Here is a 23,977-nt window from a genome sequence, read left to right on the forward strand (position 1 = left end):
GATGCTCCAGAAGCAGTGACCTGATATGAAGACAAGTGGAGGAACCTCAAGGGCCCATTTTATCACCTTGCCCATGTGGAGGGAATCCCGTTGTTCTCCTTGGGTGTGTCTAGACTACAGTCCTCCGTCGACGGAGCCATGTAGATTAGGCCGACTGGCAGAGGGAAATGAAGCGGCGATTTAAATAATCGTGGCTTCATTTAAATTTAAATGGCTGCCCCGCTCTGCCGATCAGCTGTTTGTCGGCAGATCGGGGCAGTCTAGACGCGCCGCTGTCGACAAGGAAGCCTTTGTCGATTGGTGCAGGTATGCCTCGTGAAACCAGTACCTCCCAAAATGGAGTTTGCCAGGCATGACCCAGTCCCTGTTCTTCGCAGCTACGGTTATTAGATGTGGACCGACACCACGTAAGGTCCACTAAAGGCCTGTGAAATGAGAACCACTAACCAGTGGGGGCTGGAGCAGCTCCCTGCCTGTTACAGGCAAGTCATCCAGAGCACCCCGGCCTGCAACACGCGTGGGCCCACCGCAGACAGGGCTGGGCTGGAGCAGCCCCTGCCTGCGGCAGAGGGGGAAAGGGAGGGGGCTGCTCCAGCCAGCCCTTGGTAGGTAGAGGGGGCTGCTACAGCCCAGTGCTGCCCCCCCCCCCCCCCCACCATACCCCTTTTCATTGGTTAACTGGTTAACCAATTGAACTGGAATTTACATCCTTTGTCCATTGCCAGTCAGACGCTCCAGTTCTCTGGGCTTTTCACAATAGGCTGGCCAAACCCGCTGCTGCCTCTCTGAAGCAACTATTTGAAATCCAGGAACAGAGCCAACACCCATCACTTCAAATACAAAAATGACACGTGCCTATGACTAGCCTGACCAGAGCCAGCGCATCCTCGGCCTTTGCTAGACACCCCCCTTGGCCCGCTTTGGGCATGATTTGGTGCAAACATGCAACGGTGGTTGCAACAGTGGTTCATGTGTTTCTATCCAAACCCACTAACGTGCCGGGGGAAGGCCTGAGTCCTTGGGGACCCCACAGAAGCCTGAGCTGCAGGGAGAGCTGCCGTCCAGGTACAGGGTGGCTCCGCCGATTGGCTTGAAGAATGGCAACATCCCAGCAGTGGAGCAAAACTGCCCCTTCTCCTGCGTGGTGTTAGCTGTGCCCTGAGGTAAATGAGAGACTGAACCTTCTTGCAAGGGGCTGCCCGTGAGCGGAGCAGCCTGGCTTCCTAGCGGCAGAAGCCAGTGTGAGAAAACGGGCTTGTGGTGAGGCACTAACGGGCCACTTGCTGCCGGGACCAGTGCGGCCGACGGGGCAGGTTGGCTGCGTGTAGCAGTCGGGGGGGGGGGGGGGGGCAATCCCCAAGGAGGAGACTTTGAAAGGGCTGCTGCCAACCCCCAAACTCCGATCCAGCGGGGGGCTCCAGGGAGTCTCAGGTCGTCTCCTGAGGGGGCAGTTGGGAAGCGGGATTTCTGAGAAGTGGTGGGGATCTGTGTGTAGGCTGAGTGAGGGGAGCTCATGCGGGGAATGGCTGTGAGATCCATCTTTTGTACCCAAATCCCTCTGGGCCTGCCCTTCCACTCGGCGCCCGGCAGTGAGAGCCTGTCCGCTCACTCCTGCGGGCGCTTTTCCCCACACACTCAGCCCGCCCTGGGCACAGGCAGCTTCCCCCTTGACTTGGAAGAACCCAGTGCACCCCACTGCGGCACAGATGGCCTTCACGTGGCCCTGCCCGTCCCTGCGTGCTCCGGACCCCACAGCTGCACTGAGCCCCAGGATGGTCCAGAGCAGCTGCTGGGAGGAGCTGCTAACCTGCCACACAGCCGAGTGAGACAGGCGGCTGGTCCCGGCTGCAGCTCCCTCCTGGGGCGGTGACCGTCCCCCTCGCCGCCCCCTCCAGCGGATCCCATCTGTGCTGGCTCTCTCGTCGTCCTTGTCTCAGGGTGCTTGGGCCCTGTACCTGAATGATGACATCCCAGCATGCCTGGAGGCCCAGGTATCTGCTTATAATCGTTGTCTTTTTCTGCCTTAGCTGATGACGTCGGGATTTAAAGTGCCAAGAAAGAGAGGGGAACTCTCCCACCCGAAGTGCCACCTATGAGAGTGAGTACGATGCTGGTCGCCTCCTGGGCGCCTTGAGTTACTGAAAATTACGTTTGCTCCGTCAGCAGCCTTCCCTCCTTGGGGCACCAGCCAGGGGGCAAGGGCAAGGGTTCAGCCCTTCTTTGGCACAGTCTGAGAAGTAACCGCAGCGCCTGCGTGGGCCTGGCACAGCAGACTAGGTGGGCAGGGGCTCCCACTGAACTTCCCCGCCAGACACCTGCGTGGCTCATGGAGAGTGTGACACTCGTGGGTAGAGACCTGGGCGAGTGTGAATGAGAACGCGGCTTTTCTGGCCCCAAACGGTCTTGTCTAACAGCCTGAAGCCAAAGGATCATTGAGCACCAGGGACCTTTGCTCCCTATTCGAGCTGCTGTGATCTCGCTGTGCTAGTGCAAACCGCTGCACTGGCGTGAAAAGTGACGTGCACTCGGGGTTTGCACTGAGGCAGAACTTCCCCTGCTCCATGCCAGCCAGGCGGGGTATCAGCGCAGAGGTGGTGACCCCTGCGGCAGGAGAGGCCACATCAGATTGCCGGGGAACAGCCCTCAGCCGGCATTTCTTCTGGCCTCGCTGAGCGAGTGGGGAAGGAAGCCGGACAAACACAGGCACCAAAATAGATTTTCACTCCCTTTCTACAGCTAGTGTATATGTGCAGCTGCTAAAATCAGAGGAACGCGGAACCGTGAGCAAAACGCTGCCGGCTGCCGGCCCCCGTTGGGAGAAATGTGCCATTCCGACCAGCTCTGCAAAGGGCTTGAGGCTGGGTCTTCAACCCTCCGCAACAGGGAAGAAAGGAACTTCCCAGAGCCCAGGCTGGGTGGGGAACGTTCCCAGCTCCGTGCGGGCCTGTAAGCCTGGCTGATGCCCATGGGGAGGGGAGCCCCAGAGCGCTGACCCCTGCTAAGGTTCCCGTCCGGCCCTTTGATCCGGTCCCGCCCGGCGCGCTCGCTGTGAGAGAACGCAAGCACTTTCCAGGTTGAATTCTCTGGGGAACCCTGCACAGAGCCGGGGCCGAGTAACGCCCGGTGTGCTCCGTTGCAGGTGATGGAAGAGCGGTCACACCATGCCCAGGAACATCTGAACAGGGATCTCCAGAGTGAAGAGAAACAGGTAAGTGATGTGAATCCTCCACCTGAGAAGCGAGGGGTGTGAGCCGCCAGCCATTGATCAGCATGGCTGCGAGAAGGAAACCTTGGTGAGAATCAATGCTTGGTGGCCCTTCCTGATGAGACTGCAGCTATTAGCAGAAATACAGCAAAGGGAGGAGCACAGATACAAGGAGAAACGTCCTTGATGCATTTAACCTGCTGCTGTGTTTGGAATTCTGACCCTTTCCCTTTGCAGACAGTAAAAGGGGCTTTTGTAGGGTCTGTAGGCAGGTGAGCGAGGTTCTTGGCTTTTTTTCTTCCTTTTTTTTTTTTTTTTTTTTAATTAAAGAGAGCTATGGAGCCTGATTCTCAGCTGCCCCAAATGTGTGGTGGGCGCTGCTGGGGAATGCAGCGAGAAGGGGGGGGGGGGTCTAGCCCTGCCTTCCACTGGTCCTGAAACAGTCCCTGGGGATGGGATAAGTTACAGCATCCATGGAGCTGCTTTAAATGATACTGTGCTAGCTGGAGCTCAGGGAAAGCTCTGGAGCTAGCTGGAGCTCTGCCTCCGCCCTGCCCAGTCCTGGCACTACCCTGCCACGCCCTACCCAAGGGGCAGGAAGCAGATGCCGCAGAGCCAGCAGTGTGTGGTAGGGCAGTCAGGGATCTCTTGTGCCAGGGTGAATCCTTTCCACCTACTTTGTGCTGTTCTGTTTCTGGAGGGCTCCTTGGCAGACTGGAGAGCTGGTGAGAGGGTGGCATTGTAAGAGACCGGACTGAAGCCCAAGCTGCTGAGAGGGGAAGGACTTTTACTTGTTTGCTTTCTTAGCAAAGACATCTCCATGGGGCTGTCCTGGGGCCGTACCCTGGGAAGGAAAGCACGGGGGTAGCACCTCTGCAGGACTGAGGCCCAGGATTCTCCAGGAATTTCTGTGGTTTGCTGCCTCGGAAGCCGGGAGGGGGTGTCTCTGAATGGGGTGCAGGGAAGGGATTTTCAATGGCAGCTGATTCCAGTGCAACTGAGATTCTTGGGCAGAATGATTTAAAACTGAATTTCTTAGAAGGATAACATTGCTTGGCAAATACTTAACACGTCCCTCTGTTTTCCATGGTTGGGGCTGATTAGCCCTGGATCCCACTGGCTTTGTCTCTCTGATGCTGATGGGAAGCTGGTTTTTAATGGTTTCATTCGTATGCTGTTGCTATCAAGCACTAGAATGACACGCAGAGGGGGTGGATCTGAGATACTGAGGTGTCGCTCCGTGTGGCGAGGGCCGAAAGTGCAGCGTTTACTAAATCAAGACTCCCCCACAAGCCCACTTCTCACCTCGAGATAGGCCCATAAAACCATTGTTGCCCCAGGGTGACCCCCTCTAGCCTAGCAACACCCGTGGCCCAGCAGGACGCTAGTGAGCAGGATGTCTGCTTCATGGGGGTGGCCAAGTTTCCCGTGGCCCCATAAAGTTTGTTTCCAGTTCCTCGTCCTGGCTCTGTTCTGGGCTGCTCGTTAGCTCTCATGTACCCCAAAATGTCCTCTCGGGGCCCATCAAGCAGGGGAAGGGTCCGTGGTGCTGCTAGACCATATTGACCTCCCGTAGTCTGGCAAATTCTCTGGTTTGGCACCATCAGGTCAAAAGGGTGTCAGACTAGCGAGGTTCGCCCTGTATCAACGGTGGCTTTTATGGTCCTATTAAAAGCCGATAATGTTACATAAGGCAAGTAGGATTGGCCTCCGGGCCGGCCCATAACATTTTGGCACCTGAGGCGGGGAGCTCAAATGACGCCCCCTCGCTTGGGCCAAAACTTTGAAAGGTCTCAATTCTGCCTCCTCCCTGTTCTACTCCTCTCATGGTACGGCAGAGAGAATCCATCTGCACCAGCAGCAGACACAATTCTCTACACTCTGGGTCCTAGTGGCGCCCCCCACAGTCTGGCACCTGAGGCGGCCGCCTCAGTTCCCCTCATGGTAAGGCCAGCCCTGCTTGACTCTAGAAAGAACCTGGTTTGTGTGAGCTGAGCAGCCCCCAGTGAGAAGTCCAGTGTGGGTAGAAGGAGCAGCAGGGTTTTTTGTTTCACTTTGGGCTTCTCTTGTGAATCTGAGCAAACCCGGGGTCCCTGCCTCTGGGGCAGTGCGAGGAAGCTGCCTGCTCACAAGTCTCTGTATGCAGATCTGATTTTTGTAACCCGCAGAGAGAAATCAATACGAATCAAATCCTAAAAAGAATGAATATGTTAAAAGGACAAGCTGGCTCTATTTCCGCACTAATCCAGCACTGCCGGCATTAAAACTGTCTGCTCTGAATAATGACACTTCAGGAGTACGGAGTCATCTTTGGGTTGCCATGACTATCCGTTCTTTTATGTTACTTCTTTCCCAAATATTGGATTTCCTCCTTGTAAAATGCAGCTGCAATTTGCTTCATGCCTCAGTCGTCCCTACAGCCCTGTTCGATAGCAGAGCTTTGTTGGGTGACCCCCTTAGACGCTGTAGGGCCTCTCTAGCAGACTCCATTGACTGTCGCTGAGTGCTCCAGGCATAGGCAGGTGGAAAGGTGCCAGCTGAGCTGCGGAATGAATGCTGCAGGTAGAATGGGCTCGCTCAGTGGGTTGGAGGGAGTGTGTCCTTTCTTGCTACCGACTGGTTTTCCCTGGCCTGTGACCAGACGGCGGTAGCCCGGTAGGTGTCCCTGCAGGGGGGCCGGCCAGGAGAATGACTGGCTACAGACGCGTTGGCTAGAGTCTGAAATATTGGTACATTGGGTTTTTCCATGTTTAAGGCTCAAGGTTCCCATGTGATCTTACAATGGTGCCCCCTAGTGCTCAGTAGCTGAGATTGCGGCCACATTTCGACAGGCGCGGACCAGCCAAGCGTTTAATGAGGATTTTCAGGAGCCTTTCTAATAGCCAGGGGTGGGCAATCATTTTTGATGGGGAGCCACTCCAAGAATTCGGAAAGTGGTCGAGGGCTGCCGCCTTCTATGTGAATGCAGGAGGTGCAGCATCTGGGAGGAAGTTAGGGGCAGAAGGGAGCTTGAAATAAGGGATTGAGGTGTGGGATCTGGGAGGGAGTTTGGATGAAGGCAGTTGTGACCGGGGGCAGGGGAGGAAGGTGCAGGGTTGGGTTGTGACCGGGGGCGGGGGAGGAGGGTGAGGGGTCAGGTTGTGACCGGGGGCGGGGGAGGAGGGTGCAGGGTTGGGTTGTGACCGGGGGCGGGGGAGGAGGGTGCGGGGTTGGGGTGGGGGCGGGGGAGGAGGGTGCGGGGTGGGGCGGGGGGCAAGGGAAGACTGGGCCGGCTAAGGCCAGGAGACCTCTGCATACAGGCGCTGCCATGGAAGCGGTGAAGTGAGCACCCACAAATCATAGAATAATAGGACTGGAAGGGACCTCGAGAGGTCATCGAGTCCAGCCCCCCGCCCTCAAGGCAGGATCAAGCTCCGTCTACACCATCCCTGACAGATGTCTATCTAACCTGTTCTTAAATATCTCCAGAGAGGGAGATTCCACCACCTCCCTTGGCAATTTATTCCAATATTTGACCACCCTGACAGTTAGGAATTTTTTCCTAATGTCCAATCTAAACCTCCCCTGCTGCACTTTAAGCCCATTACTCCTTGTCCTGTCCTCAGAAACCAAGAGGAACAAATTTTCTCCTTCCTCCTTGTGACACCCTTTTAGATATTTGAAAACCGCTATCATGTCCCCCCTTAATCTTTTTTTCCAAACTAAACAAGCCCAGTTCATGAAGCCTGGCTTCATAGGTCATGTTCTCTAAATCCAGGAGGTCTGTGCATGAAACCCCCTGGCTGCCGTTCTCTGCCTGCTCTTTTCAGGGCCTCGCAGCACGTCCGGGTGTTTCCTGCACCCACCCCACAAAGCTGCCCTGAAACTGGTGCGTGCGGCTCCTGATGGACAGCCTGGAGTCTCTGCAACGGCTACTACACGCCGGCCTCCGGGCTGCTGGGAGAGGGGCGTGGCCCGGAGAGGGAGGGGTGGTCTGCGGGCCCAGCCTTCCAACGGGGCCTGGGACTTGAGGCAGCTGGTGCAAGTCAAAGCTGCCCCCGGCTGCATTATTCAGCCCCGGGGGCCCAGCGCAGCCCAAAAGGCTCCGGAATGTCCCCAGATCTTCTGCATGCCCACGCGTCCTGGCACGTGGGGGCGTCCAGCTGCCCTGTCTTGGACGCTGGGCGTTCCCCGACCGCTCTGTGTGCCCTGGCTCAGGACCCCCCACTGCTGGACCTGCCAGAGGGGCCAGTTTGTGGCGCCCGCCTGAGCTCCTGACAGCGTCACTGCGGAGTGGCAGGGGTTAACAGTGCCACGCCCCTGCTCCCCGTTCTGCCATCTCCCTCCCGGGTCTGCCTGCGCTGCCCGGGCTTCCTGTGCGTGGACTGCAGCCGTGCCCTGCGCTCTGCAGCTTTCGGATGCGGAGTGCCGCTTCCCGGTCTCCAGGGAGCTCATGGCATTTTGCCCAGATGGCATCCGTCTGCGGCTCAAGGACACAGCCCCGCGCCGCCCCAGCGCCGCAGCAGGAGGCTTAGCGACAGGTGAAGCTGGGGCCCTCTGGGCTCGGTGAGGGGGGTGGATCCTTCAAATGCCAGCGGCACCCGCCAGCAGCTCCTGGGGATGTAAACCAACCCTCCTGCACCTGGCTGGAGCCGGGGATTCCTTTGTGCAGAGGCGAGCCAGCTGGGGGGGCAGCCGCCCGTCGCTCCAGCAGAGCTCGCTCACTTGGCTCCTGCTCCGGCCGCCGGCCCTGCAGGTAGGGTGGAAGCTCCCTTCGCGCTGAGTGTCCGGGGGGCTGCTCAGGCCACTGAGGGCACCTAGAACCGTCCCTGATTCGTTCGTGTGTTGGCTGAGATGACGTTAACCCTTCCTGTGCCGGGGCCCAGGCTGGCTGGCGGGCACAGGGATCCCTTGCCTGTGTAATAGCTGTCGAGTCCCGCTTGGTTTTTCCCCCTCCTGCCCCACCACTTGGGCACCCCGAGGCTTGAGTGGCAGAGAGGGCAGCAGGCTGCTGGTTACTGGTATCTCAGGTCCCGGGGCCGCAGAGCAAAGTAGCGTGAGCAGGGGGGGCTAACAGCTCCGTGGGCCCCTGTGGCACCCGACGCCTGGTGCACCCTGACCCCGGCGCTCAGTGCTGCTCGGCGCGCACCATGTGACGCTCGGGTGCTGAGATGAAGGCTCCGGGGCGCTGGCTGCAGTAGCGGCGGCTGGGAGCAGCGGGTCCCTTTCAGCTGCCAGGCCCCGGGGCAGCTGCCCCCTGCACTCCCACCCTGTCAGTGGGCCTGGGCGGATACCGGTAACGGGCCGGGGTGAGCTGTAACCCCACGGCGACCAGACTGAGTGGAACCGCAGGCAGGGCTGGGCAGAGGACCCCGAGTGTGGGGGAGTTTAGGGGTTTTCACCCCATCCGCAGGCAGGCGGGAGGGCGTTTTCCCCCTGCCTTACGGCCCTGGGCTGGGGCTCGGGAGAGTGGGCGGGCCCGAGCTCCCTACTCCGCCGCTAGCGGGGGTAACGCCTGTCGGTACAGCCGTGCACGGCAGCCATCCAAGTTGGGAAGGGTGAGCTGGGTTGTAAGGTTGGCCCGCGGGGCTTGGTGGTAAGAAAAAACATGCAATAAAAATAGGCCCCCGGCCACGACTTTGGGTGGCCTTTGTACACGAGCCGCGGCGGGCGGGCAGAGCCAGCGGGCAGAACAAAGCCATTGCTAAGGCGATGATCAGGAGCTCACTCTGAGCTGGGGACCCGACCAAAGCCCGTCAGTTCTTGCCCTAAATGTGGTTTCATAACCAGCCCAGGCCCAGTTCCTTCCCACCGGTCAGGCCTGGTTGTTCCCAGCAGTGACCGTGGGGCGTGGCCGGGCGGGGAGGACTGATTGCTTGGGTGGCTCCCGCCGTAGGCATGGCACAAGGCAGGAGAGTCCCTTGTTCCTAGTGTGAGCCCCCAGCATCTGGCGGGGATGTACCGCATCCGGGGCAGCTGACCTGGTAAGCGCTGGATTCCGGAAGGGGCTTTAAGGGATGTGGCCTGAGACCCTTTAGTGCGGAGCCCTGGGACGCGCACACACGAAAGCCCCTGCGTGGAGCAGCTTTGTCTGGTGGGGGGCAGGAGGCAGCACGCTCTGTGCGCTGCCATTACCCCTCTCTCCTGCCCCCGGCCGGAGCAGCAGGCCTCACCGCTAGCTTGCTCACCTGCAGCTTCGCCCCATTGCCGGGAATTGTGGCCAGTGGGACCAGTGCCTGCTAGTGTAGGGCTGCGCAAAGCCTCGTGTTCACCCTCCCGGGATCTGCGCCAGTGAAATGCCCCTGTCCACTTCCACATGCTCCATCCCAGACCCTGCATCCCCCCAGCCAGCTCCTGCACCCTGCCTCCTGCCCAGACCCCGCCCCCCCGTCCTGCACCCTGCCTCCTGCCCAGACCCTGCATCCCCCCAGCCAGCTCCTGCACCCTGCCTCCTGCCCAGACCCTGCATCCCCCCAGCCAGCTCCTGCACCCTGCCTCCTGCCCAGACCCCGCCCCAACCCCCTCCTGCACCCTGCCTCCTGCCCAGACCCTGCCCCCACCCCGCCTCCTGCCCAGACCCCGCCCCCAACCCCTCCTGCACCCTGCTTCCTGCCCAGCCCCCAGCCCCAACCCCCTCCTGCACCCTACCTCCTGCCCAGATCCCGCCCCAACCCCCTCCTGCACCCTACCTCCTGCCCATACCCCGCATTCCCTCCCCACTCCTGCCTCCTGCCCAGACCCCACCCCCAACCTCCTCCTACACCCTATTTACCACCAAGACCCTGCCCCCAACCCTGCACCCTCTGTTGCGCCCCCGTCCATTCTTCATGGGCTGACTCACATAGTCCGAGAAAGAGGAATCTCTTCCTGCCCATGGTCTCTTGCTTTGGCTGTACCCTAAGGGCTGGTGGTAGGGTTCACCCAGCGGGAACAAGCAAATCTACTGCCCTTATTCCTAGCTCCAGGTACAGCAATGACACACGCACAGAAATGGGAGTACCCTATTCAGTAAATCGCCTCCTTTCCGATAAAACACCGTGGAGGCCTGCGGCACCTTAGAGACGATCAGGTTTTGGGGGACACCAGCTTTCATGGGATGCCTTGGAGGGGAGTTGACAGAGGCAGGGGTGTGAATAAGGACGAGGAATAAAGAGGGTACTTGTGGGACTGCGGCCAATCAAGTCAGGGTGGGAGTGGCTCATTCAGGGCAGTGGATGTGGAAATGTGGATCTCCAGAGACGGGAAATTGCCTTGGGACTTCATAAGCCAGTTCAGATCCTTTTTCAGACCTAAACTGATGGTGTTGAATTTGCAAATGGACACCAGTTCAGCTGCCTGCTTTGGTCATCAGGCTTTGAAATTCTTTTGCAGAAGGATGGCTACTTTCAGAGCCATTACTGACTGCAGGGAGGTTGAAGAAGTGTCCCCTCCGCAGTTATGTCTCTCACAGGAGTGTGAAGTGTATCAGGATGAGGTTTAATAAAGAGAAATGCAAAGTGCTCCACTTAGGAAGGAACAATCAGTTCCATACATACAAGATGGGAAGCGACTGTCTAGGAAGGAGCATGGCGGAAAGGGATCTAGGGGTCATAGTGGACCACAAGTTGAATATGAGTCAACAGTGTGATGCTGCTGCAAAAAAAGCAAATATGATTCTAGGTTGTATCAACAGGTGTGTTGTAAGCAAAACTCGTGAAGTCATTCTGCCGCTCTACTCTGCACTAGTTAGGCCTCAGCTGGAGTACTGTGTCCAGTTCTGGGCGCCGCATTTCAAGAAAGATGTGGAGAAATTGGAAAGGGTACAGAGAAGAGCGACAAGAACGATTAAAGGTTTAGAGAACATGACCTATGAAGCCAGGCTTCATGAACTGGGCTTGTTTAGTTTGGAAAAAAGAAGATTAAGGGGGGACATGATAGCGGTTTTCAAATATCTAAAAGGGTGTCACAAGGAGGAAGGAGAAAATTTGTTCCTCTTGGTTTCTGAGGACAGGACAAGGAGTAATGGGCTTAAAGTGCAGCAGGGGAGGTTTAGATTGGACATTAGGAAAAAATTCCTAACTGTCAGGGTGGTCAAATATTGGAATAAATTGCCAAGGGAGATGGTGGAATCTCCCTCTCTGGAGATATATAAGAACAGGTTAGATAGACATCTGTCAGGGATGGTGTAGATGGAGCTTGGGGTAGACGGAGCTTGGTCCTGCCTTGAGGGTGGGGGGCTGGACTTGATGACCTCTCGAGGTCCCTTCCAGTCCTATTATTCTATGATTCTATGATTCTATCTCTGCTGTGTCCTGTTGGTATCCTCAGCATAGTTTCACGCAGCAGATGGAGCGCCCGGCCCAGGTAGGAATGTTTGTTTATGGTAGGGCCCACTGGGTGCCTGCTCTGAGGATATGGCTGAATTAGGAGGGATTTGAGCAGAGAGAAGGGGATTGAGTTCCACCCCTTGGGCCCATCACTGCAGCCACAGAGGCCCGGTCTACACTGCACGCAGCAACTTCAGCAAAGAAGAACATGTAACTGGAGGCGGCTTTCCTTAAACCGAGCGTGGCGGTGCCCCACAGCAGAGGACGACGGGAGCAAACACTCCTGGCAACTTCCTTTACTCCTGACAAGAGCAGGAGTACCAGCTGCCGGCGGGGCCACACTCTGAGTCCAATTTAGCGAGTCTTAACTAGACCCGCTAAATGGAACTCCGGAAGATCGATCGCGGCAGCGGCACTCTTCCATGTCGTGAAGTAGTGGCCAAAGGCACCACCATCTGCCTGCAGCAACAGAAGGCTAGTGCATGGGGCAGGTCCTGCCTGCACATGGGACAGGGCTGGCCCCAGGAAGGGGCCGAGGCGAGGTCTGCAAGCCACCTCAGGGTAGCAAGCATGAGTGAGAGTGATGACCCCTGTAGGCACAGAACAGCCTGACCACGGGCTGTGCTCACGGGGTCCTGGAACCTCACGCGGGGGCAGTGCTGGGGTTGCCAGGTGTCTGGTATTGACCTGGACAGTCCGGTATTTTCGCCTCCTGTCCAGTAAAAAAAAATCAGAAAATACTGGACACCTAAAATGTCCAATATTTTCTGTTTGGTTTTTTCCCTGCCAGGAGGCGAAAATACCAGACATCTGGCAACCCTACGACACTCCGCAACCAGGCCCAGCCACCGGGCCCCTCCTGCCAGGCCCCCCTAGACATCACCCCCCCCCTCCCGCTTACCTGGTTCTGCAGGGGCTTGTCTTGTGGCTGGAGCAAATCTACTGCCCTTATTCCTAGCTCCAGGTACAGCAATGACACATGCACATAAACAAAACAAAAAAAATGGCCACCACCAAAAAGCCTTTTCTTAAAGGGGCCATGCTGATTTTTTTTTTTCTCAACTTTGGTCTCCCCCTTTTTCTTAACAGAATTTTTTTCCCTTTTTTTTTTTTGGTGGTGGTGGGGGACGCATTCGGTATTTTTGGTTAAACCCTCTGGCAACCCTAGGCAGTGCCAAGAATGTACTCTGCAGCAAATGTGAAAGGCTGTCTCCTGCAGGCAGCATTCAGCAAGTGCACGGGCTGGGGCGATTGTTACTGCTATCACAGATTGCTGTGTCGCTCGCTGACCATCCACTCCGGTGCACGGCCCAGAGGTCAAATGGTCTTAAAACACTCACTCCCAACATGCCTCAGAAGTCTCAGTAATAAGCTGTGGACTCCAGCCAAGCAGCAGCAAACACTTACAAGCAGTTGCTCAAGATGCTTACAAAGAGGCTCGCCCCGGAGATGCTAAGACACACACTGCTTGGCTCCCGTGCGGTCAGGCAAGAATTAGCAGCCTTTTTATACCCTTTAACAAAGAAGCGGTGTCCGTCCCAATCACTGGACCTCAGTGAGGGCCAGAGAAAGCAGTTTCTTAATAGCCTGTTAGCGGTTGCACCTCCCTAGTCCGGCACTCTGAGCCAGCAACACCCATGGTCCAGCACGATGTTAGTGAGCTGAGGTCCGCTTATCATGGGGGTGGCCAAATTTCCTGCAGTCTCATAAAGTTTGTTTCCAGCCGCCAGTCCTGGCTCTGCGCTGTTCTGTAGCTCTAAGTGACCCCTAAATGTCTTCTCAGAGCCCAGCAAGCAGGGGAAAGGTTGGTCACGCTGCTAGACAATATTGACCTCCCGTGGTCCAGCAAATTCTCTGGTTCAGCACCAGGCAGGGCCTGAGGAGACCGGAAGAGAGAGGTTCAACCTGCATTCACTGCATCTGGTATTCAGTTCGCCGTGTTTTATTTCTATTACTTCAGCCCAAAACTGAAAGACGAAACCCCTGGTATTTCAGAGTCACATCACTCTGCTTTGTTACGATTTTATTCTTTTTGCTCACATGCTTTGGCCTTGCTGCTGATAGCCAGACTCCATTTAAAACGACACTGCACCTGTGTCTAATGGGGGGAGGGCTGTCTTCCTACATTCCCTATCTGGAAACCCTCAGCACGTGTGTTTTCCTATATCCAAGCATTTCAAACTACAGTTTGGCCAAGTTGCAGAAGTGTGCAACCACCAAACTCTGCAATGTGAAATCAACACAATAATTGCCATGAACATGTTAATGACCAAAACTTGAAATGACCGCCTCCACCAGGAATGTAGCCCCACGTGATATTCACACGCTCTTCCTTTCAATCATTCCACTGCAATGTTAACTTTGCCTAGAATTTAGTTACGTTCTGGAGAACTGGTACAAATGAGAAAAGATCTTGTCCTTTAACACAACAGGAAATTCAGGTCGGAAACAGCACAAAGGGCAGCGACAATAACATCCTCGGGGTTTGTACCGGTCGGGGTCCCTTCCAGTCACCACACAACACTGGCCATTCCACTATAGGAAGTTTCCACTTTACTAACTTCCCAGAATTCTCAGCCATCATGTCCAGCTTGTAGACTGTTTCCCAGAGTAAACCCACGAGATGGCAACTACTCCTTACAAGTATGTGGTGTCCCCGCCCCTCCCCCTCCCCCCCCCACCAGCAGCACAAAGTTTGGGGCTTTCCCAGATCTTGTCTTTGTCTTCCAACCGTATATTAGGAGGAAAAGCAAACTCCTTCCGTCCATATGCTTTGCAGGGATTTGACACAGAACTTCATGGTATTTGGGCCGGTGTTCATTTCTGTAGGCTGCACTAATGCATATGACCTCCCTTACAGCAAATGTGAACGTTTTCTGCAGTAATAACAGAGGGCAAACTTCTGTGTCACTTAAAGCTGCTTTTATTTCATGGAACACGTTTCCAGTATAGGATACGTTATTGCTTTTGCTTTTCTCCTTTTGTAATAGCAAATTAACGTTATCTCCTACGTTTAGAAAAGCCACTTACAACATCATGCAAAAAACCAATTAAAAGCTCTTTATCAATACATTCTTTGCTTTATTGATTTTTAAAATGCAATGCAAATCTCTGGGTGCTAATTCTTGCTAAAGCACTTGCTCATTTAATAGATGCCATACTTCTGCGGCTGGCTTCTGTTAAAATGCTTGCTTGTGTTCCCACAGCATCCCTGTCACTTGGTTGCAGAGTGACATCCTGGTCTCAGACAATTCAGACTCCATGCCAAATGCTTTAAGTTCCCTGCAGTCCTGTGGCTGCCCCACCTTAGCTGTTTTATGCATTTTAAAGTTTACATTTTTGTCCATAAAGTTCTTTTAATAGTTTTAACCATTTTTGTCCAAACTTCAGTAACAGCAAATTACTGAAATTCAGGAACTTTGGCACATGCACAAACTAAACGGTATTGTACAGTATTTCTGTAATAGTTTAAACCCTTAGCCATTATTTGAATCTGTTTCTAATTTAAGGTGTTTCCGTTTTTCTATACTTACATTTTTATGCAATTGGCCAAAAATTAATCTTTTCCCATTTATAAAACAGGTCTACAGTATATAGGTTCATCACTCCCTTGAATGCATCTTTTGGATAGTATTTTTAATGGTTAAGCTCCACTTCTTTATACTTTGTGATCTTCCTCAGTGCTGGATTGGTTCCTACTTTCAAAGCACACAAGTGTATGAAAAAGAAAATACAACTTTCTGTGGCTGCTTTGTAGATTTTAATTCAGTAACATATCTCGTTTAGATTTCTTTAGCCCTTTTACACTATATATTCCATGAGAATGCACATTCCTTTTATAGCTTCAGAGGGGTAGCTGGGTTAGTCTGTACAGGATAAACTTAAAAAACAACAAATGGTCTGGTAGCACTTTAAAGACTAACAAAACATGTAGATGGTATCATGGACTTTCATGGGCACAGCCCACTACTTCAGAAGACCAGAGTGTAAGATGTTCAGAACCAAAATTAAATAGGGAAGGAGGGAGGAGGGAGGGGAAAAGAGGGAAGAGGAAAAAAATGGGAGGGGGGGGGAAGAGGCAGTGGGTATATAAATATCAAAGGGAAAGCTGAGCAGTATGTAACAGGCAAAACTGATAGTCTATAAGCACCGAAAGACTGGATAGTTAAAAGAAGCAGATAAGAACCATTAGTTAGCAATTAGAGAGGAAGAGAACTAACACCAGATTTTACACAGACAAAGAACCATTGTGATAGAAATGTAGCCCTGTTAGTTTGGGGTAGCTGAAGCAAAATGCAGGACAATGTAGCACTTTAAAGACTAACAAGATGGTGTGCCGAAAGTGTCCGTCTGCTATGTACATTGGACAAACATCTCAGACACTTCGCCAAAGGATTAATGCCCACAAAACAGATCATAGAATCATAGAATCATAGAATAATAGGACTGGAAGGGACCTCGAGAGGTCATCGAGTCCAGCTCCCCGCCCTCAAGGCAGGACCAAGCTCCGTCTACACCATCCCTGACAGATGTCTATCTAACCTGTTCTTAAATATCTCCAGAGAGGGAGATTCCACCACCTCCCTTGGCAATTTATTCCAATATTTGACCACCCTGACAGTTAGGAATTTTTTCCTATTGTCCAATCTAAACCTCCCCTGCTGCACTTTAAGCCCATTACTCCTTGTCCTGTCCTCAGAAACCAAGAGGAACAAATTTTCTCCTTCCTCCTTGTGACACCCTTTTAGATATTTGAAAACCGCTATCATGTCCCCCCTTAATCTTCTTTTTTCCAAACTAAACAAGCCCAGTTCATGAAGCCTGGCTTCATAGGTCATGTTCTCTAAACCTTTAATCATTCTTGTCGCTCTTCTCTGTACCCTTTCCAATTTCTCCACATCTTTCTTGAAATGTGGCGCCCAGAACTGGACACAGTACTCCAGCTGAGGCCTAACTAGTGCAGAGTAGAGCGGCAGAATGACTTCACGAGTTTTGCTTACAACACACCTGTTGATACAACCTAGAATCATATTTGCTTTTTTTGCAACAGCATCACACTGTTTACTCATATTCAACTTGTGGTCCACTATGACCCCTAGATCCCTTTCCGCCATGCTCCTTCCTAGACAGTCGCTTCCCATCTTGTATGTATGGAACTGATTGTTCCTTCCTAAGTGGAGCACTTTGCATTTCTCTTTATTAAACCTCATCCTGTTTACCTCTGACCATTTCTCTAACTTGCTAAGGTCATTTTGAATTATGTCCCTGTCCTCCAAAGAAGTTGCAACCCCACCCAGTTTGGTATCATCTGCAAACTTAAGATGTCAGACAAGATCACAAAGAAAAAACAGTTTCTTGCCGTTTTAACCAGAAAGGACACTCTCTCAATGACTTAACCACCTGCATTCTGCTACAAAGACCTTTTACATCTGCACTTGAAAGGGAATCCTCTGAACTGTCATTCATGTTAAAATTCGACACTCTCCAAGAAGGAATGAACAAACACTCAAACTATCTTACCCATTACCAAGATAGCTTCCCCAATTATCACCTCTAATACCATTAGCTCACAGACATCCCACTCTCCCTACCTCTAATATCATCAATTCACAGACACTTACCTTCCTCCCCCCCCCCCCCCCCGCATCCCCCTCCTGTTCTGAAATGTGATTTGTCCTTTTCATATTTGTTCATTTTTTTAATTGTATCCTTTGGTATATATGGTTGTGACTATTTTCTTCCACTATTTGATCTGAGGAAGTGGGTCTGGCCCACAAAAGCTCATCATCTAATAAACCATCTTGTTAGTCTTTAAAGTGCTCCATTGTCCTGCATTTTGCAAAGAACCATTGGCACCTTCATTGATTGGTTGGTTGATAATGTCCCAGCCAACAGGTATCTATTCAGACTATTGGCATGAGAATTAAAGTGCCCAGGAAAGCTCATGATACCATCAGCATGTTTTTTTAGTCTTTAAAGTGCTACCAGACTATTTGTTGTTTTTTAAGTTTATTCCTTTTATAGTTTATCCCCACCATTTGACATGTTAGCAAAATTAATTTTCACACAAAATGTAGCTACTTGTTTTGTGCTTGGAGTACTTGTGTACCGAGTGTCGCCGACTCGCATGATTTTGCCCTGAGTCCTATGATCGTTACTGTTTTCCTTAAAGCCCCGGCTCCCGGAGTCAGGTGGATGTGAGATGATTTCACCCTTCGTTCTTAAAGAAAAAGCAAATTTCTAGCCCTTGTGGCTGGAGAAAGCTTCAGAACGTGGCCCTCATGCACCCTAAAGGCTCAAAAATCAGAAGGCAAATAAAAGGACCTCAAATCCCTTAGTTTTTCAAAATCTCATGATTTTGAAGCCAAACTCTTGATTTTTGAGCATCTGTGTTTGGCAACACTGTCTATGCCTATTGACATGATTGTCTGGTCACCAAGTCTCAGTGTGGCCAACGGTCCTTCTCTTGTGCCGGCTGGTACCGTCTTTCCATTTTCCATTCGCCAGTAGCTATTTTTGCTTCTTTTGTGTCACTAAGCAAGGGCTAGTGGGTCTCTCCCCACCATTCCCGCTCTGGCGGGCGCCGTCGCAGCCAGCACCACATCCTTTGGGAGCTCTTCTTTAAAACCATATGCAGCCTTATAAAAGCACTAGGGGCGGCACGGAGCAGGTTAAAGGCTCAGTAACAAAGCGACACAACGCTACTTCCCTTCGGGCTGAAAGAGAAGACTGTAGCCGAGGCTGCCAGGAATCCCTTAGGCAGCTGCCCAAAACGTGTCTGTCAGTTTTGTAACTTTGAAAGAGGCAAAGGGGTTTTGAGTGGGATCTTTTAAGAGCCAATTTATTTTACACATACGGAGGAGGGTTTTACAAGCAAGAGTCGTGTGGGTTGAAACTCTACATAATTACACACAAGTATTTGCTTTGCTTTTCAGCGTTTTTGCTCAATGCTCCTTGCGTTCCGCCAGTTATTTGGTTTTGTAAACACAATTCGCCCCAGATTACATTCTCCCCTTGGACAGTCGCAGGCAGGGGGGCCCACAGATTGACTGGGCCCCTGGGCAAGGGGGGAGGGTGACCCCTTGCATGGGGAGGGCAGGGGAAGGGCCCGCCCCCAGCAGCGGCGCTGCAGCGGTGATTTAAAGGGCCCAGGATTCCAGCTGCCACCACTCCTGTAGCACCAGCATGAGCAGCCCACAGCCCCGGGGCCCTTTTGTATCACTGGGCCCCAGCGCAACTGCCCCTTTGGCTCCCCTGTCGGCAGGCGCCTGTGGGGAAAGAGAGCTGGGAGGATTCCTCTCTTCCCGCCATACCACCCAGGCAGCCTGCACCCCAAGGCCCTCCTCCCAGAGACTGCACCCCCAGCGGGAGCCCTCTCCGCCTCCCTGCACGCCAACCCTGTGTCCCAGCCTAGAGCCCTTCGTCTTCAGCCCCGCACCCCCATGCCCCCCAACCCTCTGTCCCAGCCCTGAGTCCAGCCCCACCCCCACCACATGAGTTTTGTTATGTGCACCAGTACGGAGGTGATGGGTTACAAAATTCATTCCACACTGGAGTGGAGAAAATGAGAGGGTGCACTGTTCTCCACCATTCCCCCCCTCCTTTTTTATTTTTTATTTGTTTTAAATCCAGGACATTTCAGGGCAAGTCACTTGAAAGGAAGAAAGCTGCCTGTAAGGAGCACCATTTCTCTGCTGTTAAATCTATCGGGAGGCATTTCTATAACACTTATCGCTGTACCATTCGAGAGGTGTAGGTAAAACAGCATTGGTGTTTTAACTGGGTTCTGGGATCCTTTTATCCCTATGTCTTGAGGGGAAGATCATATCATACTGCACCGTATCATGCATATTTATGTGCACACTTGTGTCCTCCACCCAAGGAAATTAGAACGGATCATCTGTGTGTCATATGTTCTATATTGCTAACAGGTAATGGAGAGTCTGACGTGGTTCTGGTGGTAGGGAGGGACTATGTTTTTAGAAGAAGGTGTTGAGCTCTGTGGTTCACAGAGCAGAAGCCGAAAGGTGAAAGAATGAATGGATTTAGTTGCCGTTTGAGCCACTCTCCCACCATATCCACAGTGTCTCCTACAAGTCGTGGCACTGAGCCTGCGGTCTCTTTTTTATTCATCTCTTCAGCAGTCCTGCCCTGCAGCCCCTAGGCCTGAGAACTGTGACTTGCTCAGACTAGGCATGTCCATATGCCACTTGGCACCACTGGCGGCTAGTCCCACCCCCCATGTTCTGGGAAGTTATTGGGGTACCACCGGCCACGGCCCGAGCTGAACTCCCTTAACCTCCTCCCCAGCGTCTAACTCGCTGCTTTCCCCGCACTCCTGACGGAGTGGCTTTAGTGGGCGTGGCATTTGGACTCCCACTCTTAGGGTACCTCTACACAGCAACATTATCTCAGAATAACATAGTCTGCGTCTACACTGCAGGCAGTGATTTTGGAATAATGTCGAAGTACTGTCAAGCTGGAGGACTTCTTACTCCAACTCCTGCAACCCTCACTGCCCGAGGAGGAAGGGAAGGTGGAGGAAGAGGGCTCTCTCGAAATCAGTGTGTGTAGACGCTCCCCATTTCGAATAAGCTGCGCCATTGACATAGCTCAGTTTGCGTCGCTTCTTTTGAGTTAAGCCCTGCTGTGTAGACGCACCATGAGTGACTCCTTTTTGTGGGCTGGGCTGCAGCCCGGGCATCTGAATCCCCTCTCTGCTGACTCCCTTCTGACTCATCTTGCATCTGATTGGACGGGCTCCATTTCGGGGTCACTGCTGCGTCCCCCTCCTGAGACCTTGCGGAACAACCTCGTTCAGCTCCGCCCCCTCGCCAGGGAATCAGGCTCTCTTCCCTCCAGCCCGTGTGCTGCACTTTGAAGGTTCTGCAAGTCCGTTACGTGAGTAACTGCAGGAGGAATTCACTGATGCAAACGAACTTTGCTCCTCTTAGGAACATGATAGATGCCTCCTCAGCAGCATGACATCCACTCTTCTGCCCTCTGCGGCCCGCGGGCCCCGGGACCTGCTGCTTGCTTGGCCTTGTGAAGCGCATAATCGGTATAACCCTGCTAGGGCGAGTGCTACCTGGCAGATCAGTATTTCCCCGAAATGCATGCGGCTGATTTAATACACAATGAAAATTGGATCCCCCCCCTTGGTGTGCAGCCAGTCGCCTGTTCCCTTGGCTGTGTTTCATTACCGCCTCAGCCCGGCTTCGCAGACACCTATTTCCAGCGTCTGTCGGTGTGCCAGGAATGCAAATGAACCCGTCTGCACAGGCTTACTGCAAAATATATTTGTCCTGCATGTGAAGTAATTAATGGTTTAGGGGAATCAAGCGAATTACATTGCCACTATAGCCCAATTAGTTAAACTAATTGAGAAGTAAAGATGGCTATCGGAGACTTGGCATCCTGGCTGTTCTACAGCAAGTTCGTTGCTCTCTGCATTCAGAACCAACCCCCTTGCACAAACTGGTCCAGATCTACATTTCCCCCGGGTAGAGAAGAATATTTCTGATCTGACGCTTGGTTTTCACAGGGAGAAATGGGCTGCGTATAGCTTATTAATTGATGTGATTGGCGTGCATGGGTCCACATGGAAAAATTAAAATGTTAATTAAAAATTGTAAGTGCCGAGTGAAGCGGGTGTGTGTTTGTGCAGCCTGGTCGCTGACTTGTGGAACACGTCTCCTGTCACCAGGATTCCACTCCCTGCTTTGTTGAGTTCACATTCATTGTGTTACTGCTAGTTTTACGGTGATTGTTGTATAGATTGTTGTCGCCAGACCAGCAATCCTGCAAGTGTCCTGGGGTTTGTAAGATGAGGTGATTTTGAATTTGTTGTGGGATTTGTTGATGTCGATGATCAGGATATTTTAGGCTTTTGTTATTTTTTTTAAATTAAAAACTTACAAATAATATGTTAAAAATTCCACCTTTTCCTGTTAATTTGCTTAGTTACCATCCATGTGTTGTTAAATCAGTAGGGGGAAAACACTGTCCCCTCTCCCCCCGAGGACAGATGTGCCTGTGCTTTGTACGGACTGGGTGCTGTAAAGGTTGAGAATGGATGTGCGCTCTGCTGAGTTATGCTTTCTCCGGTATTCTGTGTGACAGATTACAGCTTGATAGAGCGGCAAACATTGAATAGCAACAGAGGCGTCAATTTAGTTATTAACAAAGGATGGTATTCAAATGACACTGGCACGGCTCCAAGTTGCAGGAGCTTACGAGGAGCGAGGAGAGTGTATTAAATATTCATCGAAATCTTGGCATTTCATTTGCGTCTTCCTCTCCGCCCCTCCCTTCAGAAAATTATTTAGTTCTAAAGGTTAGACGTCTACTTCAAAATTAATTATTTCATTAACCTGTTATAAATTAAATTTTTACAACTAAGTTTTTAGGGTTGATTCTAAATGGTTCTTAGTGGCACTTCATCAGGTTTGCTTGTCATGTGACTCATGACCTTGATCATGTGACAGTACAGACTGATGCTAAAGGCAGCATGTGACCCTAAATGCTACGTGAGCTCAAAAAAAAAATTTAAATACAAAAATATAAGCAGGTCTCTCTCCTTTTTTTCACCAGCCCTTTTATAGCTCAGTCCCTACCTTTAGTCTTGAGAGATCCTGTAGGTTTAGAAAGCTCCCTGCCACAAATTGCCTGCCAGACCTGGGTAGCAACGTGCCACAGAAGTGCGCTACAAAATCCTGCCCTCTCATTTCACATCACGACTCCCAATTTGGTAAGTTAACGGATACTTTGAGCAATTAATTTGCGCAGCTTTCCTGGAGTAACTCATTAGTATGCATGGTGCAAAGCCAAGTGTAAATATGCGTGCAATCTCATCAAATAAATGTGAAGGCGCCCTCTCCATGGAGTCTGCTGTCAAGCCCAGGAGAGAGGAGAGCATGCCTCACTGCAGATGAAGCATTTCTTTACATTTTAGCAGAAGGCTTTGGGTTGGGGATTTTAATTTTGTTTCAATGTTTTTGTGCCTGTTTTCGGTTTTCTCTCTCCGTGGAGGCTCCGTGCCACGGTCCTAGTGACTGAATTAGTGCCGATATTGTGAGACTGTAATGGAATGCTTCCATCTCGGAGTCGGGCAGACGGAGGCTCCTGTCCCTTGCCTGTTAGCGCTTTAATGTTGTGATCAAAATTATTCTCCGGTGCGGGGCTTGTGTATTTTGCGTCCGGGTGCCGGTTGGTGACATGTTGTTGGAGCCGGGGGACGGGAGGGGTCTGTGTCGGTCACCGATATTGTTGTGCTCCGTCAGCGCTGGGCTGTGGTCCTGAAGCGGCAGTTCTCAGACAATGCCAGTTTTATGTTGGCGTTAAAACGGTCCCAGCAACACCCAAGTTCGTCAGTGTCTCAGCGCTCCTGACTAGTGTCCCCGCGAGGGGTGGGGCTCCTCGTTTGCTTCAGCAGAATAACGAACTGCCCTGCAAACGTACTTGGCAGTGAGCAGAGGGCTGAATCTTTAATTACGTGAGTGCCATTTCCAATGCTGCTCCAAACCCAAGTTTCAAAGGACCCGGAGAGACCCAGGTCCCGGGTTTGAAGGCTTGCGGCAATACCAGCCGCCACTTCATTAGGATGCAAGTCCAGTGCCATCTCCGTGGAGACCATGGGAAAAGAGGGCTCGGCGGAATTAGCGTCTGGTACAACTGGCAGCCATGCTGAGAGGCGGGCAGCTGCGTGCAGGCTCTGAAGGGTGCTGATGAATTACTGCTCCTGCTCTGGCATACGCCTTTGTTCCCCGTTTATTGTCAGCAGAGGAATCGGAGAGAAAAGTAAAATTAGTCAGGCGCAGTTAGTGAGACGGGGAAAACAAGGGGCTGAGCCCTGTTCCGCCACCGTTTGGGTTTTAGTAACGTTTTTTTTTTTTTTTTTTTGGTCCTTGTACTAATTATCAACAGAAGCTCTTTGGCGCGGATGCTGAGCGTGAATTGTCTTTCTGGGGAGGCATTGTAACTAGTGATCCCATATTTAATACTTGGGACATTCCTGCGCAAGAATTAGCCCCTTTGTGTCATGGAGAGAAGCCATATGTTCCGGAGGCATTTCTAAAGAGGCTTGCAAAAAAGAAGGATTTCTCCATGCGGCTGAATGCTCCTGCCAATCAACTTTCTTTGCTCAGGGCTTTGGACTGTGTTTTACATTCACTTCCCTCCAACGCAGGCTGCCACTGCTTAGGTAAATAAGGCTCCATGTTTGTAGTCAGGGTTTTCCATTTTGGAGTATGAATTATGCAAGTGCTTTAATTGGCATAAATGTCCGTCCTGCCTCTTCCTCGCACTTGCCAGCCACCCCAAACGTAAGCCTTTGCATCAGTCGCAGAGGAATGGCTTTCATTGCTTCACTGCTACAGAACCGTTTCTTTCTGCTGCTTGCACGAAGCGGTGGAATTTCTGCATTGTGCCAGTGAACAAAGGGTAGCGGCTTCCCTCTCGCCTCCAAAGCCCCCCAAGCACACCCCAG

General features: G+C 52.3%; 1 protein-coding gene across 4 annotated transcripts in view; it reads left to right on the forward strand.

The window, feature by feature from the left end:
• The first annotated feature begins 2,077 nt into the window (after nucleotides 1-2,077).
• The window catches only part of TNRC6A (trinucleotide repeat containing adaptor 6A), a 192,486-nt gene continuing 170,586 nt past the window's right edge, over nucleotides 2,078-23,977 (forward strand). For all 4 annotated transcript variants that reach the window (XM_075899921.1, XM_075899922.1, XM_075899926.1 and 1 more), the window contains exons 1-2: nucleotides 2,078-2,098; nucleotides 3,140-3,208. In XM_075899921.1, coding sequence (XP_075756036.1) covers nucleotides 2,093-2,098; nucleotides 3,140-3,208 — 75 coding nt within the window. In that variant the 5' untranslated portion in view covers nucleotides 2,078-2,092. The remainder of the gene's footprint in view (nucleotides 2,099-3,139; nucleotides 3,209-23,977) is intronic.

The sequence above is a fragment of the Pelodiscus sinensis genome, chromosome 16 (assembly GCF_049634645.1).
Source record: "Pelodiscus sinensis isolate JC-2024 chromosome 16, ASM4963464v1, whole genome shotgun sequence".
NCBI classification, from domain to species: Eukaryota; Metazoa; Chordata; order Testudines; family Trionychidae; genus Pelodiscus; species Pelodiscus sinensis.